At 38.8% G+C, this 15,068-nt stretch overlaps 1 protein-coding gene across 1 annotated transcript; it reads left to right on the plus strand.

The window, feature by feature from the left end:
* The first annotated feature begins 13,983 nt into the window (after window positions 1–13,983).
* On the plus strand, window positions 13,984–14,812 carry LOC130962712 (uncharacterized). Its single transcript, XM_057888888.1, has 2 exons — window positions 13,984–14,013; window positions 14,462–14,812. The coding sequence occupies exons 1-2, from the start codon at window positions 13,984–13,986 to the stop codon at window positions 14,810–14,812; spliced, it is 381 nt and encodes a 126-aa protein (XP_057744871.1).
* The last annotated feature ends 256 nt before the right edge of the window (window positions 14,813–15,068 follow it).

Below are 15,068 nucleotides of genomic sequence, written 5' to 3' on the forward strand. Positions count from 1 at the left end.
CAAAGTCTTGGATCCTTTTTACCCTTGCCTTTTGGTTTTAAGGGCTATTGGCTTTTTCTATTGCTCCTTCTTTTTCTATATACTCTTTTTAGCCATTTTTTTTTCACTGCTTTTTCTTGCTTCAAGAATCAATTTCATGATTTTTCAGATCATCAATAACATTTCTCTTTGTTCATCATTCTTTCAAGAGCCAACAATTTTAACACTCATAAACAACAATATCAAAAGACATATGCACTGTTCAATCATTCATTCAGAAAACAAAAAGTATTGTCACCACATCAATATAATTAAATTAAATTCAATAATAAATTTGAAATTTATGTACTTCTTGTTCTTTTGAATTAAAACATTTTTCTTTTAAGAAAGGTGAAGGAGTAATGGATTTTATTCATAGCTTTAAGGCATGGTTACATACTAATGATCATAAAGACACAAAACATAGATAAACACAGTAATTAAAAACCGAAAACAGAAAGAAATAAAGAACAAGGAATGAATCCACCTCTAGTGGCGTCTTCTTCTTGAAGGACCAGTGATGTTCTTCAACTCTTCTATGTCCCTTCCTTGCCTTTGTTGCTCCTCCCTCATTACTCTTTGGTCTTCTCTTATTTCTTGGAGAATGATGGAGTGCTCATGATGTTCCACCCTTAATTGTTCCACATTATGGCTTAAATCTTCCAAGGAGGTGTTGAGTTGCTCCCAATAAGTGTTGGGAGGGAAGTGCATTCCTTGAGGTATCTCAGGAATTTGTTGATGATGGGCTTCCTCATGTGCTTCTTGAGGGCCGTGAGGAGCTTCTCTTGCTTGCTCCATCCTTTTCTTGGTGATGGGCTTGTCTTCTTCTATGGAAACATCTCCTTCTATGATAACTCCAGCTGAGTAACATAGATGGCAAATGAGGTGAGGGAAGGCTAGCCGTGTCATAGGTGAGGACTTGTCGGCTATTTTGTAGAATTCATTGGAGATGACCTCATGAACCTCTACTTCCTCTCCAATCATGATGCTATGGATCATGATGGCCCGATCCACAGTAACTTCAGATCGGTTGCTTGTAGGGATGATGGATCTTTGGATGAACTCCAACCATCCTCTAGCTACAGGCTTGAGGTCCAGTCTTCTTAGTTGGACCGGTTTGCCTTTGGAGTCTATTCTCCATTGGGCGCCTTCCACACATATGTCCATTAGGACTTGGTCCAACCTTTGATTAAAGTTGACCCTTCTTGTGTAGGGGCATTCATCACCTTGTATCATGGGTAAGTGAAACGCCAACCTCACATTTTCCGGACTGAAATCCAAGTATTTCCCCCTAACCATTGTGAGATAATTCTTTGGGCTTGGGTTCATACCTTGGTCATGGTTCCTAGTGATCCATGCATTGGCATAGAACTCTTGAACCATTAAGATTCCAACTTGTTGCATGGGGTTGGTTAAGACTTCCCAACCTCTTCTTTGAACTTCATGTCGGATCTCCGGATACTCATTCTTCTTGAGCTTGAAAGGGACCTCAGGGATCACTTTCTTCTTTGCCACAACATCATAGAAGTGGTCTTGATGGCTCTTGGAGATGAATCTTTCCATCTCCCATGACTCGGAGGTGGAAGCTTTTGCTTTCCCTTTCCCTTTTCTTGAGGAAACTCCGGCCTTAGGTGCCATTGGTAATGGAAAAACAAAAAAAAAGCTTATGCTTTTACCACACCAAACTTAAAATTTTGCTCGTCCTCGAGCAAGAAAGAAAAGAATAGTAGAAGAAGAAGAAGAGAATATGGTAGAGAGGGAGAGAGGTAGGTTCGGCTATATGGGAGAAGAAGGGATTTGTGTTGTGTGAAAATGAAGAAGAATGGAAGGTTATTTATAGGGAGAGGGGAGGGTGGGTTTTCGGCCATTTGGGTGGGAATGGGTGGGAAATTGAATTTGAATGTTATGAGGGTAGGTGGGGTTTATGGGGAAGAGGAGGTTGATGTGAATGGTGAATGGAAGAATTGGGAAGAGGATTTGAGGTGATTGGTGAAGGTTTTTGGGAAGTGTGATATGGGGAAGAGTGGAATGAGATTTGGATTAGGAGAGTGTGATTAGGATTAAAAGGTAAGGTGGGAATATGGTAGGTGGGGATCCTGTGGGGTCCACAGATCCTGAGGTGAGGATCCTGTGGGGTCCACAGATCCTGAGGTGAAAACAAATACCATTCCTTCACCATATAGGCATGTAACATGCCTTCATGCATCATTCTGGCGTTCAAACGCCCATTGGTGCATGTTCTGGGCGTTTAACGCCCATGTAATGCATGTTTCTGGCGTTGAACGCCAGTTTCATGCTTGTTTCTGGCGTTCAGCGCCAGTTTGTCCTCTCTGTGCACGTTCCTGGCGTTTAACGCCAGGTTGTTGCTTGTTTCTGGCGTTCAGCGCCAGAATGGTGCTCTGTTCTGGCGTTGAACGCCGGCCAGATGCACCTTACTGGCGTTGAACGCCAGTCTGCGCTACCTCCAGGGTGAAAAATTTTTTTCTTCTGTTTTTGACTCTGTTTTTAATTTTTTTGATTTTTTTTTCGTGACTCCTCATGATCATGTACCTAATTAAACACAAAAATAACAAAGAAACAAAATAAAATAAAATTAGATAAATAAAATTGGGTTGCCTCCCAACAAGCGCTTCTTTAATGTCAATAGCTTGACAGTGGCTCTCATGGAGCCACAAGGTGATCAGGTCAATTTAAGTGTGGTCCCAACACCAAACTTAGAGTTTGGATATGGGGTATGAACACCAAACTTAGAGTTTGGTTGTGGCCTCACAACACCAAACTTAGAGTTTGACTGTGGAGGCTCTTCTTGACTCTGAACTGAGAGAAGCTCTTCATGCTTACTCTCTTTTGTCACAGAGGGATGGCCATGTGCCTTAAACACAAGGTAGTCCCCGTTCAATTGAAGGACTAACTCTCCTCTGTTGACATCTATCACAGCTCCTGCTGTGGCTAGGAAAGGTCTTCCTAGGATGATGCATTCATCATCTTCCTTCCTAGTGTCTAGGATTATGAAATCAGCAGGGATGTAAAGGCCTTCAACCTTTACTAGCACGTCCTCTACTAGTCCATAAGCTTGTCTCATTGACTTGTCTGCCAGTTGTAATGAGAACAAAGCAGGTTGTACCTCAATGATCCCCAGCTTCTCCATTACAGAGAGTGGCATGAGATTTATCCCTGACCCCAGATCACATAGAGCTTTTTCAAAGCTCATGGTGCCTATGGTACAAGGTATTAGAAACTTGCCAGGATCTTGTCTCTTTTGAGGTAGAGTTTTCTGAATCCAAGTATCTAGTTCACTAATGAGCAAGGGAGGTTCACTCTCCCAAGTCTCATCACCAAACAGCTTGGCATTCAGCTTCATGATAGCTCCTAAATATTGAGCAACTTGCTCTCCAGTCACATCTTCATCCTCTTCAGAGGAAGAATAGTCCTCAGAGCTCATGAATGGCAGAAGGAGGTTCAATGGAATCTCTATGATCTCTGTATGAGCCTCAGATTCCTTTGGATCCTCAATAGGAAACTCCTTCTTGCTTGAGGGACGTCCCAGGAGGTCTTCCTCACTAGGATTTTCGTCCTCCTCCTCCCTTGTGCATTCGGCCATATTGACTATGTCAATGGCCTTGCACTCTCCTTTTGGATTCTCTTCTGTATTGCTTGGGAGAATACTGGGAGGGGTTTCAATGACTTTCTTACTCAGCTGGCCCACTTGTGCCTCCAGATTTCTAATGGAAGATCTTGTTTCATTCATGAAACTGAAAGTGGCCTTTGACAGATCAGAGACTATATTGGCTAAATTAGAATTGTTTTGTTCAGGATCCTCTGTCTGTTGCTGAGAAGATGATGGATATGGCTTACTATTATTCAGCCTGTTGCGTCCACCATTGTTAAAACCTTGTTGAGGTTTTTGTTGATCCTTCCATGAGAAATTTGGATGATTTCTCCATGATGAGTTATAGGTGTTTCCATAAGGTTCACCCATGTAATTAACCTCTGCCATGGCAGGGTTCTCAGGATCATAAGCTTCTTCAGAAGCTGCCTCTCTAGTATTGTTGGATGCATGTTGCAATCCATTCAGATTTTGAGAGATTATGTTGACCTGTTGAGTCAACATTTTGTTCTGGGCCAATATGGCATTCAGAGTATCAATTTCAAGAACTCCTTTCTTCTGAGGTATCCCATTATTCACAGAATTCCTCTCAGAAGTGTACATGAACTGGTTATTTGCAACCATGTCAATGAGTTCTTGGGCCTCTTCAGGCGTTTTCTTCAGGTGAATAGATCCACCTGCAGAATGGTCCAATGACATTTTCGAAAATTCAGAGAGACCATAATAGAATATATCTAATATGGTCCATTCTGAAAACATGTCAGATGGACATCTTTTGGTCAGCTGCTTATATCTTTCCCAAGCTTCATAGAGGGATTCACCATCTTTTTGTTTGAAGGTTTGAACATCCACTCTCAGCTTGCTCAGTTTTTGAGGAGGAAAGAATTTATCCAAGAATGCAGTGACAAGCTTATCCCATGAGTCCAGGCTATCCTTGGGTTGTGAATCCAACCATACTCTAGCTCTGTCTCTTACTGCAAAAGGGAAAAGCATGAGTCTGTAGACTGCAGGATCAACTCCATTCGTCTTTACAGTCTCACAGATCTGCAAGAACTCAGTTAAAAACTGATAAGGATTTTCAGATGGAAGTCCATAAAACTTGCAGTTTTGTTGCATTAAAGCAACTAGTTGAGGCTTAAGCTCAAAGTTATTGGCTCCAATGGCAGGAATGGAGATGCTTCTTCCATCAAACTTGGACGTTGGCTTTGTGAAGTCACCAAGCATTCTCCTTGCATTATTATTATTTTCGGCCATCTCCTTCTCTTGTTCTAATGTTTCTGAAAGGTTACCTTTAGAATAATTTAATTTAGCTTCTCTTAATTTTCTCTTCAGAGTCCTTTCAGGTTCTGGATCAATTTCAACAAGAGTGCCTTTATCCTTGTTCCTGCTCATATGAAAGAGAAGAAAACAAGAAAAGAAGAGGAATCCTCTATGTCACAGTATAGAGATTCCTTTATGTTAGTAGAAAAAGAAAGGGTAGAAGAATGAGGAGGGGGATTCGGATTTTGGATGAAGAGAGGTGAAGAGAAGTGTTAATAATTGAATAATTAAATAGAAGAAGAAAAGAGAAGAGAGAATTCGAAAATAAGTTTGAAAAGGAGTTAGTAATTTTCGAAAATTAGAGATAAAATGTAATTAAAATTAAAACATGAAACAATTAATTAATTAAAAAGAATGTTTGAAAAAGAGAGAGATATTTTCGAAAATAGAAGAGGGAAAAGTAGTTAGGTGGTTTTGAAAAAGATAAGAAACAAACAAGAAGTTAGTTAGTTGATTGAAAAAGATTTGAAATCAAATTTGAAAAATATAAGAAGATAGTAAGTTAAATAAGATATTTTGAAATCAAATTTTGAAAAAGATAAAATTTTATTGAAAAAGATCAAATAAAAGATAAAAAGATTTAATTCAAAAATTTTTAAATATTTACTTTACTAACAAGAAACTACAAGATAAGATTCTAGAACTCAAAGATTGAACCTTTCTTAACAAGAAAGTAACAAACTTCAAATTTTTGAACCAATCACATTAATGGTTAGCTAATTTTCGAAAAATTACATATAAAGATAAGAAAAAGATTTTGAAAATAATTTGAAAAAGATTTTTGAAATTTTCGAAAAAAAAATTGAAAAAGATATGATTTTTGAAAAAGATTTTGAAAAGATAAGATTTTTAAAATTGAAATTTTGACTTGACTTGTAAGAAACAATTAATTTTAAAAATTTTTGACCAAGTCAATCCCAAAATTTCGAAAATTGGAGGGAAATAAGGAAAATATATTTTTTTGATTTTTAAAATTTTTAATTATGAGAGAGAAAAACAACAAAAATACTCAATGCATGAAATTTTTGGATCAAAACCATGAATGCATGCAAGAATGCTATGAATGTCAAGATGAACACCAAGAACACTTTGAAGATCATGATGAACATCAAGAACATAATTTTGAAAAATTTTTGATGCAAAGAAAACATGCAAGACACCAAACTTAGAAATTTTTAATGCATGAAAAATATGAATGCAAAAATGCACATGAAAAACAAGAAAAGACACAAAACAAGAAAACATCAAGATCAAACAAGAAGACTTATCAAGAACAACTTGAAGATCATGAAGAACACTATGAATGCATGGATTTTCGAAAAAAATGCAAGAAAGATTTTAAAAGCATGCAATTGACACCAAACTTAAAAATTGACTCAAGACTCAAACAAGAACACAAAATATTTTTTGATTTTTATGATTTTATGATTTTTTTTGTATTTTTATTAATTTTTTCGAAAATATACTTTTTAAAAAAAACGAAAATAATAAATAAAAATTTTGAAAAAGATTTTTGAAAAGAAAATTACCTAATCTGAGCAACAAGATGAACCGTCAGTTGTCCATACTCGAACAATCCCCGGCAACGGCGCCAAAAACTTGGTGGACGAAATTGTGATCCATGTTCTAATTATTTTGAGATGAAGGCTTCTAAGGGGCAACAGCTGAATTCACAACTCCGTTCAACTAACCAGCAAGTGTACTGGGTCGTCCAAGTAATAAACCTTACGTGAGTAAGGGTCGAATCCACAGAGATTGTTGGTATGAAGCAAGCTATGGTCACCTTGTAAATCTCAGTTAGGCAGATTAAAATTGTTTATGGTTTCGAAAATTAATAATAAGAAAATAGATGAAATAATAAAAGGGATAGAATACTTATGCAGATTCATTGGTGAAAATTTCAGATAAGCGCATGGAGATGCTGTATGGCTCAAGGACGCCTGCCTTCCTACTGCTTCTACTCAACCCTTCTTAATCCCTTCCATGGCAAGCTGTGTATAGGGGTTCACCATCAGCGGTGGCTACTTTCAATCCTCTCGGGAAAATGGTCCTCTGCGGCTGTCACTCGCATGGCTAATCGTCTGGAGGCATCACCCATGGTTGATGGCTACATCCCATCCTCGCAGTGAAAACTACGCTCACGCACTCTGTCACAGCACGGCTAATCACTGGTTGGTTCCTGCTCCTACTGGAATAGAATCCCTTGATTCTTTTGCGTTTGTCACTAACGCCCAGCACTTGCAAGTCTGAAGCACGTCACAGTCATTCATTACCGGAATCCTACTCGGAATACCACAGACAAGGTTAGACTTTCCGGACTCCCAGGATCCTACTCGGAATACCACAGACAAGGTGAGACTTTCCGGATCCTCATAAATGCCGCCATCTATCTAGCTTATACCACGAAGATTCTGTTGGGGAATCTAAGAGATACACATTCAAGCTTTGTTGCATGTAGAACGGGAGTGGTTGTCAATCACGCACATTCATAAGTGAGAATGATAATGAGGGTTATTGACTCATCATATTCATCATGTTCTTGGGTGCGAATGAATATCTTGGAATAAGAATAAGAGAGATTTGAATAAAAGAAAATAGAACTTCATTAATACTTGAGGTACAGCAGAGCTCCACACCCTTAATCTATGGTGTGCAGAAACTCCACCGTTGAAAATACATAAGCAAAAGGTTCAGGCATGGCCGAGAGGCCAGCCCCCATGTGGTCACAAGACCGAATGATCAAAGACTCTAATACAATAGTTTAAATGTTCTATTTATAATAAACTAGCTCCTAGGGTTTACATGAGTAAGTAATTGATGCATAAATCCACTTCCGGGGCCCACTTGGTGTATGTTTGGGCTGAGCTTGATCAATTCACGAGCTGAGGCTTCTCTTGGAGTTGAACTCCGAGTTATGACATGTTTTGGGCGTTCAACTCCGGATCATGACGTTTTTCTGGCGTTTAACTCCAGACAGCAGCATGTACTTGGCGTTCAACGCCAAGTTACGTCGTCAATTTCCGAATAAAGTATGGACTATTATATATTGCTGGAAAGCCCTGGATGTCTACTTTCCAACGCCGTTGAGAGCGCGCCATTTGGAGTTCTGTAGCTCCAGAAAATCCATTTCGAGTGCAGGGAGGTCAGAATCCAACAGCATCAGCAGTCCTTTTGTCAGCCTTTTTCAGAGTTTTGCTCAAATCCCTCAATTTCAGCCAGAATTTACCTGAAATCACAGAAAAACACACAAACTCATAGTAAAGTCCAGAAATGTGAATTTAACATAAAAACTAATGAAAACATCCCTAAAAGTAGCTCAATCTTACTAAAAACTATCTAAAAACAATGCCAAAAAGCGTATAAATTATCCGCTCATCACGACGCGTCCACGTGACCGACGCGTCCGCGTGACTCGCAGAAAAGACCATCGACGTGTCCGTGTGACTGATGTGTACGCGTGACATGCGTCATGTGCAGAAAAATGCTGGGGACGATTTTTGGGCTGTTTTGACCCAGTTTCCAGCCCATAAAACATAGATTAGAAGCTGCAGAATGGACAAAGCAAGTGGTCCCCACCCATCAGCTGAAGACTTGTTAATTAACTCGAATTTAATCTCAAATCTTATCTTTTAGAAAAAGATATTATTTTTAGTTTTAGATAATTAGATTTTAAATCTATTAGGATTAGTTATAAAAAGGGATCTGATGCCGTCAGATTAGAAAGAGAGTACATTTTTTACCAGAACCCTTATTTTTCTTCTCTGAACCATGAGCAACTAATCCTCCATTGTTAAGGTTGGGAGCTCTGACTATTTGTATGGATTTATTCGTTTGATCTTTCTAATTTAATCCATGTTTAGATTTATATTTCAATAATTGTTTTCGCTCTTTATTTTATGAATATGGGTGGAACGGAAGTATGACCCATGTTCTAATTGAGTTCTTGTAAAACTTGGAAAAGCTCTTTACTTGAATAAAAGCTTGAAAACATATTATACTGAATTTCTAATTATTTGTATTTAACGGGATACGTGACATATAATCCCCTTATTTTTGGATAATTAGGATTCTTTTGGCATATAAACTAGAAATTGAGCCTCACCCTCTAATTGGAATTAATTGACCAAGAAATTGGCAATTAATAAATTTTAGAGGAGACTAGGAAGGTCTAAGGAATTAGGGTCTAGTCACATAGTTTGCCATGAAATTAAATCTTACATGATTAAAATAGTTAGTAAGAAAAATAAATCTGGAAAAATAGATAACTTCGAAACCTTAACTGCTTTCTCAATATTTTATTCCCAACTTATTTATCTGCATGTCTTTAATATTTTTAATTTACTATTTAATGCTCTTTGAATATCTCAAAACCATTTTCTGCTTGCCTAACTAATTCTATCAAACACTATTGTTGCTTGATCCATCAATCCTCGTGAGATCGACCCTTACTCACGTAAGGTATTACTTGGTACAACCCAGTGCACTTGCCGATAGGTTTGTGGGTTTTAAAATACCTAACCAAGTTTTTGGCGCCGTTGCCGGGGATTGATAGTGATTAACAACTATCAGTTGTTTGATTGCTTAGATTAGGCATTTTGTTTTTAATTTTATTAAATCTATTTTAAAAAAAAAAATTTCGAAAAAAATAATAAATTTTTAATAAATAAATAGCACCAATATTTTTCTTAATTTCTGAAATTAAGTTTGGTGTTACCTATTTATTATTTATTTTATTTAGTATTTTTATTTTATTATTTTACAAAGATTACCTCACTGGGAATTTTCTACACTCTGACGTAGAGATTCCTATCTTTTCTTGTTTTCTGCTTGTTTATACACAGGAACAGAGACAAAGAACATCTCTTAGACCTTGATCCTGAACCTGAAAGGACTTTCAGGCGGCGTTTACAACAAGCAAGGCTTTACAAGGCTGCAGAATCCACTATGGATTCGAATAATACTGATAATGCCAATGGGACAAACCCGAATGGGAATGAGCAACAAAGGAGAGTGCTTGGCTCTTACTCTTCTCCTACTGTAAATCTTTATGGAAAAAGCATCGTGGTGCCTCCTATTGCTGTGAACAATTTTGAGTTGAAGCCTCAACTGGTCACTCTGGTGCAACAAAACTGCTAGTATCACGGTCTTCCTCACGAAGACCCAAATCAGTTTATTTCTAGTTTTCTGCAAATTTGTGATACTGTGAAGACAAATGGAGTAAACCTAGATGTGTACAAACTCATGCTCTTACCGTTTGCTCTGAGGGATGGAGCAAAGCTATGGCTAGATTCCCAACCCAAGGAGAGTTTGAATACTTGGAACAAGGTGGTTACTGAGTTTCTCACAAAATTTTTCCCACCAAAGAAGCTGACCAAGCTTAGGATGGAGGTTCAGACCTTTAGGCAGAAGGATGGTGAGACTCTGTATGAAGCTTGGGAGAGATACAAGCTACTGACTAGGCAATGCCCTCTGGATATGTTCTCCAAATGGACTCAACTAGACATCTTTTATAAAGGCTTGGGTGAAATGTCCAAGATGTGCCTAGATAATTCTGCAGGAGGTTCATTGCACAAGAAGAAGACACCGGATGAGGCTATTGAGCTTATTGAATTGGTTGCTAGCAACCAATATTTATACTCCTCTAACAAGAATCCTGTGAACTCTGAGGCTCCTCAGAAGAAGGGCGTCATGGAAGTAGAAACTCGTAATGCTCTTCTTGCTCAGAACAAGCTTATGTCTCAACAAATAAGTTTACTTACTCAACAGATGGGTGGCATGCAAGTCTCAGCTATCAACACCTAAAATCCCCCTCAAGAAGCCTCTTATGACATGACAGGTAATTTTGTGTAAAATGATAATCAGGATTATGCTCAAGCTTCTTCTAAACAGGTCAATTACATGGGGAGTGCTACTAGAAATTCCAACAATGATCCCTATTCTAAGACCTACAATCAAGGATGGAGGAATCACCCAAATTTTGGGTGGAGAGACCAATCTTAGAGACCTCAGAATTTCAACAATAATTCTCAGGACGGTTTCCAACAGAACAGTTACAATAACCGCCAATCTCAGCCTCAGCAGGCTAACTCTAAATCCAAGGAAGATTCTAATTGGGAGATGATGATGAATTTCGTGCAGAAAACCAGAGCCTCCATTAGAAACTTAGAAATGCAAATGGGCCAAATAAGCAAGCAATTACCTGAAAGGTCTGCAAGCACATTTCCAGGTGATACAGTGGTGAACCCAAGAGAAGACTGCAAGGTTATTCAGTTGAGAAGTGGTAAAGTAACTGGTTCTGAGACCAAGGCCAATGAAGAATTAGTTGAAAAAGAAGCCCCAGAGAAGAAGAAGGAAGAAGTCGAGCACACACCTCCTAAGCGTGCAGATAACCCTTTCCCTGATTCTCTTGACACTTATCATACCTTGCTAAAGGCTCAGGAATATAAGCTGAAAATGCCATACCCTCAGAGGCTTTAGAAGGCTTCCAAAGAAAAACAGTTTTCTAAATTTTTAGATGTCTTTAAAAGCTACAGATCAACATTCCTTTTGCAGAGGCTCTTGAGCAAATGCCTCTTTATGCTAAATTTATGAAAGAATTGTTGACCCACAAGAGGAACTGGAAGGAACAAGAAACAGTGGTGTTAACCAAGGAATGCAGTGCCATTATTCAATACAACCTTCCTGAGAAGATGCCAGACCCAGGGAGCTTTGTCATTCCTTGTACCATTGGAGATGTCACCATTCAGAGAGCTTTAAGTGACCTTGGAGCTAGCAACAATCTCATGCCACTTTCAGTGATGAAAAAACTTCAAATTGAGGAGGTAAAACCCACTTGTATTTCTCTTCAACTTGCTGATCTTTCTATTAAATTACCTGTGAGTGTTGTTGAGGATTTACTTGTTAAAGTAGGACCATTCATCTTTCCTGTTGATTTTGTTATATTAGACATGGAAGAGGAAGTAAAATCCTCTATTATACTTGGTAGACCCTTTTTAGCTACAAGTAGAGCTCTGATTGATGTACAAAACGGTGAATTAACCCTGAGGGTCAATGAAGAACAGGTGGTCCTTCATGTTTTTGAAGCTCTCAAGCACCCTAATAATTCTGAAGAGTGTATGAAAATAGATGTTATTGAACCACTTGTTCAAGAGGTACTGAAAGCTAAGGTGCTTGATGATATTCTGGATCCCATCTCTGAGTATAAATTAGTTGAAGTTGATAATTCACCACCCAGAAGACTATGGTTCACACGCCTAGAGCAGAGGAGGAAGTCCCCAAGCTTGAGCTCAAATCCTTACCTCCTTCTCTGAAATATGTGTTCTTGGGTGAGAATAACTCATTTCCAGTGATTATTAGTTCTTTCCTGAAGCTTGAAGAGAAAGAGGCGCTTATTTCAGTGCTCAAGAGTCATAAAACAGCTCTTGGGTGGACCATTAGTGACTTGAAGGGAATTAGTCCAACCAAGTGTATGCACAAGATCCTCCTTGAAGATGATGTTAAACCAGTTGTGCAACCACAAAGGAGACTCAATCCAACCATGAAAGAGGTGGTCCAAAAAGTGGTAATGAAACTATGGGAAGCAGAAATTATTTATCCTATTTCTAACAGTCTTTGGGTAAGTCCTGTGCAGGTAGTTCCCAAGAAAGGAGGGATGACAGTGATCAAGAATGAAAAGAATGAGCTTATCCCCACAAGAACAGTCACAGGATGGAGAATGTGTATAGACTACAGGAGGCTCAACACTGCTACAAGAAAGGATCATTTTTCCCTGCCTTTCATTGATCAGATGCTTGAGAGGTTAGCTGGTCATGCATTTTATTATTTTCTAGATGGATATTCTGGATATAATCAAATTGCAGTGGACCCTCAAGATCAGGAGAAGACAGCATTCACATGCCCCTTTGGAGTATTTGCCTACAGAAGAATACCTTTTGGACTTTGCAATGCTCCAGCAACTTTTCAGAGGTGTATGCTTTCAATTTTTTTTGATATGGTTGAAAAGTTTATTTGCCTTAAGCATTTATCTCTTGTCTTGAAACGGTGTCAAGAATTAAACCTTGTTTTAAATTGGGAAAAATACCATTTTATGGTTATAAAAGGTATTGTTCTTGGACACCGGATTTCAAGTAAGGGAATTGAGGTTGATAGAGCAAAAGTGGAGGTAATTGAAAAATTACCACCACCAACTAATGTTAAGGCAGTCAGGAGTTTCTTGGGTCATGCAGAATTTTATAGAAGATTTATAAAGGATTTTTCTAAAATTGCTAAACCTCTAAGCAACCTCTTGGTTGATGATGTTCCTTTTATCTTTGATTCTGATTATTTGCATGCTTTTAAAACTCTGAAAGCAAACCTTACCTCTGCCCCCATTATAGCTCCCCCTAACTGGGATCTATCATTTGAATTAATGTGTGATGCTAGTGATTTTGCTATAGGAGCTGTTTTAGGACAGAGGCATGGTAAGCTTGTACATGTCATTTACTATGCCAGTCGTGTGTTAAATGATGCCCAAAAGAATTACACAACTACAGAAAAGGAATTATTAGCTGTTGTGTACGCTGTTGATAAGTTTAGGTCCTATTTACTTGGTTCTAAGGTTATTATTTATACTGATCATGCTACTTTGAAGTACCTTCTAACCAAACAGGATTCTAAACCAAGATTAATCAGATGGGTGTTGCTCCTTCAGGAGTTTGATATTGAGATAAAAGACAAGAAAGGGTCAGAGAATCAAGTAGCTGACCATCTTTCCAGAATTGAGCCTGAAACAGGAGTACAACCACCCACAGCTGTGATTGAGACATTTTCGGATGAACAATTGTTCCTCATTCAGCAGGCACCATGGTTTGCAGACATTGCAAATTATAAAACCATGAATTTTATCCCAATGGAGTACAGTAGGCAACAAGTGAAGAAGCTATTGACTTATGCAAAGTACTACATTTGGGAAGAACTATACCTTTTTAAAAGGTGCTCAGATGGAATAATCCGGAGATGTGTCCCGGATGAGGAAAAGCAGCAGATTCTTTAGCACTGTCATGGGTCTGATTATGGAGGCCACTTTGGTGGTGAAAGGACAGCTACAAAAGTCCTTCAGAGCGGGTTTTACTAGCTGACTCTCTTCAGGGACTCAAGAGCATTTGTGAAGCACTGTGGCAGATGTGAAAAAGCTGCAAATCTCCCTGCCAACTATGAAATGCCATAGCAGGAAATTCTTGAGGTTGAGTTGTTTGATGTGTGGGGTATTGATTTCATGGGACCTTTTCCACCCTCACATTCAAACAACTATATTCTAGTGGCAGTTGACTATGTGTCCAAGTGGGTGGAAGCTGTGGCTTTACCCACCAATGATGCCAAAGTGGTAATGAGCTTTCTTCAGAGATATATCTTTAGCCGGTTTAGTGTCCCAAGGACACTCATTAGTGATGGAGGAAGCCATTTCTGCAACAGACAGTTGGACTCTCTTCTGCAGAGATATGGAGTCCGTCATAAAGTGGCAACCCCTATCATCCTCAGACAAGTGGACATGTTGAAGTTTCCAACAAGGAACTTAAGAGGATTCTAGAGAAGACCATCAGTATTTCAAGAAAGGACTGGTCTAGGAAGCTTGATGATGCTCTCTGGGCATACCGGACAGCGTACAAGACTCCTATTAGCGTGTCCCCTTATCAACTGGTCTTTGACAAAGCCTGTCACTTGCCAGTCGAATTGGAGCATAAAGCTTACTGGGCAATCAGGTACCTGAACCTTGATTCAGAAGCTGCAGGAATTAGGCGAATGCTTCAGTTGAATGAGCTTGATGAATTCAAATACTCAGCCTATGAGAATGCCAAGCTCTATAAAGGAGAGAACCAAACTACTGCATGACAAGAAGATTGCTATCAGAGTCTTTGAGCCAGGACAAAGAGTGCTTCTATATAATTCAAGGCTCAAATTCTTTCCCAGGAAGCTAAAATCCCGATGGTCAGGACCGTTTGTGGTTACCAGAGCTTCACCGTATGGTCATGTAGAAATACAAGAAGAGAATTCTGACAAGAAATTTACAGTGAATGGCCAGAGGTTGAAGCACTATCTTAGAGGTGAGATTGATCGCCAGAGGTCCACTCATCTGCTGAACTAGTAG

The sequence above is a fragment of the Arachis stenosperma genome, chromosome 2 (assembly GCF_014773155.1).
Source record: "Arachis stenosperma cultivar V10309 chromosome 2, arast.V10309.gnm1.PFL2, whole genome shotgun sequence".
Taxonomy (NCBI): Eukaryota; Viridiplantae; Streptophyta; class Magnoliopsida; order Fabales; family Fabaceae; genus Arachis; species Arachis stenosperma.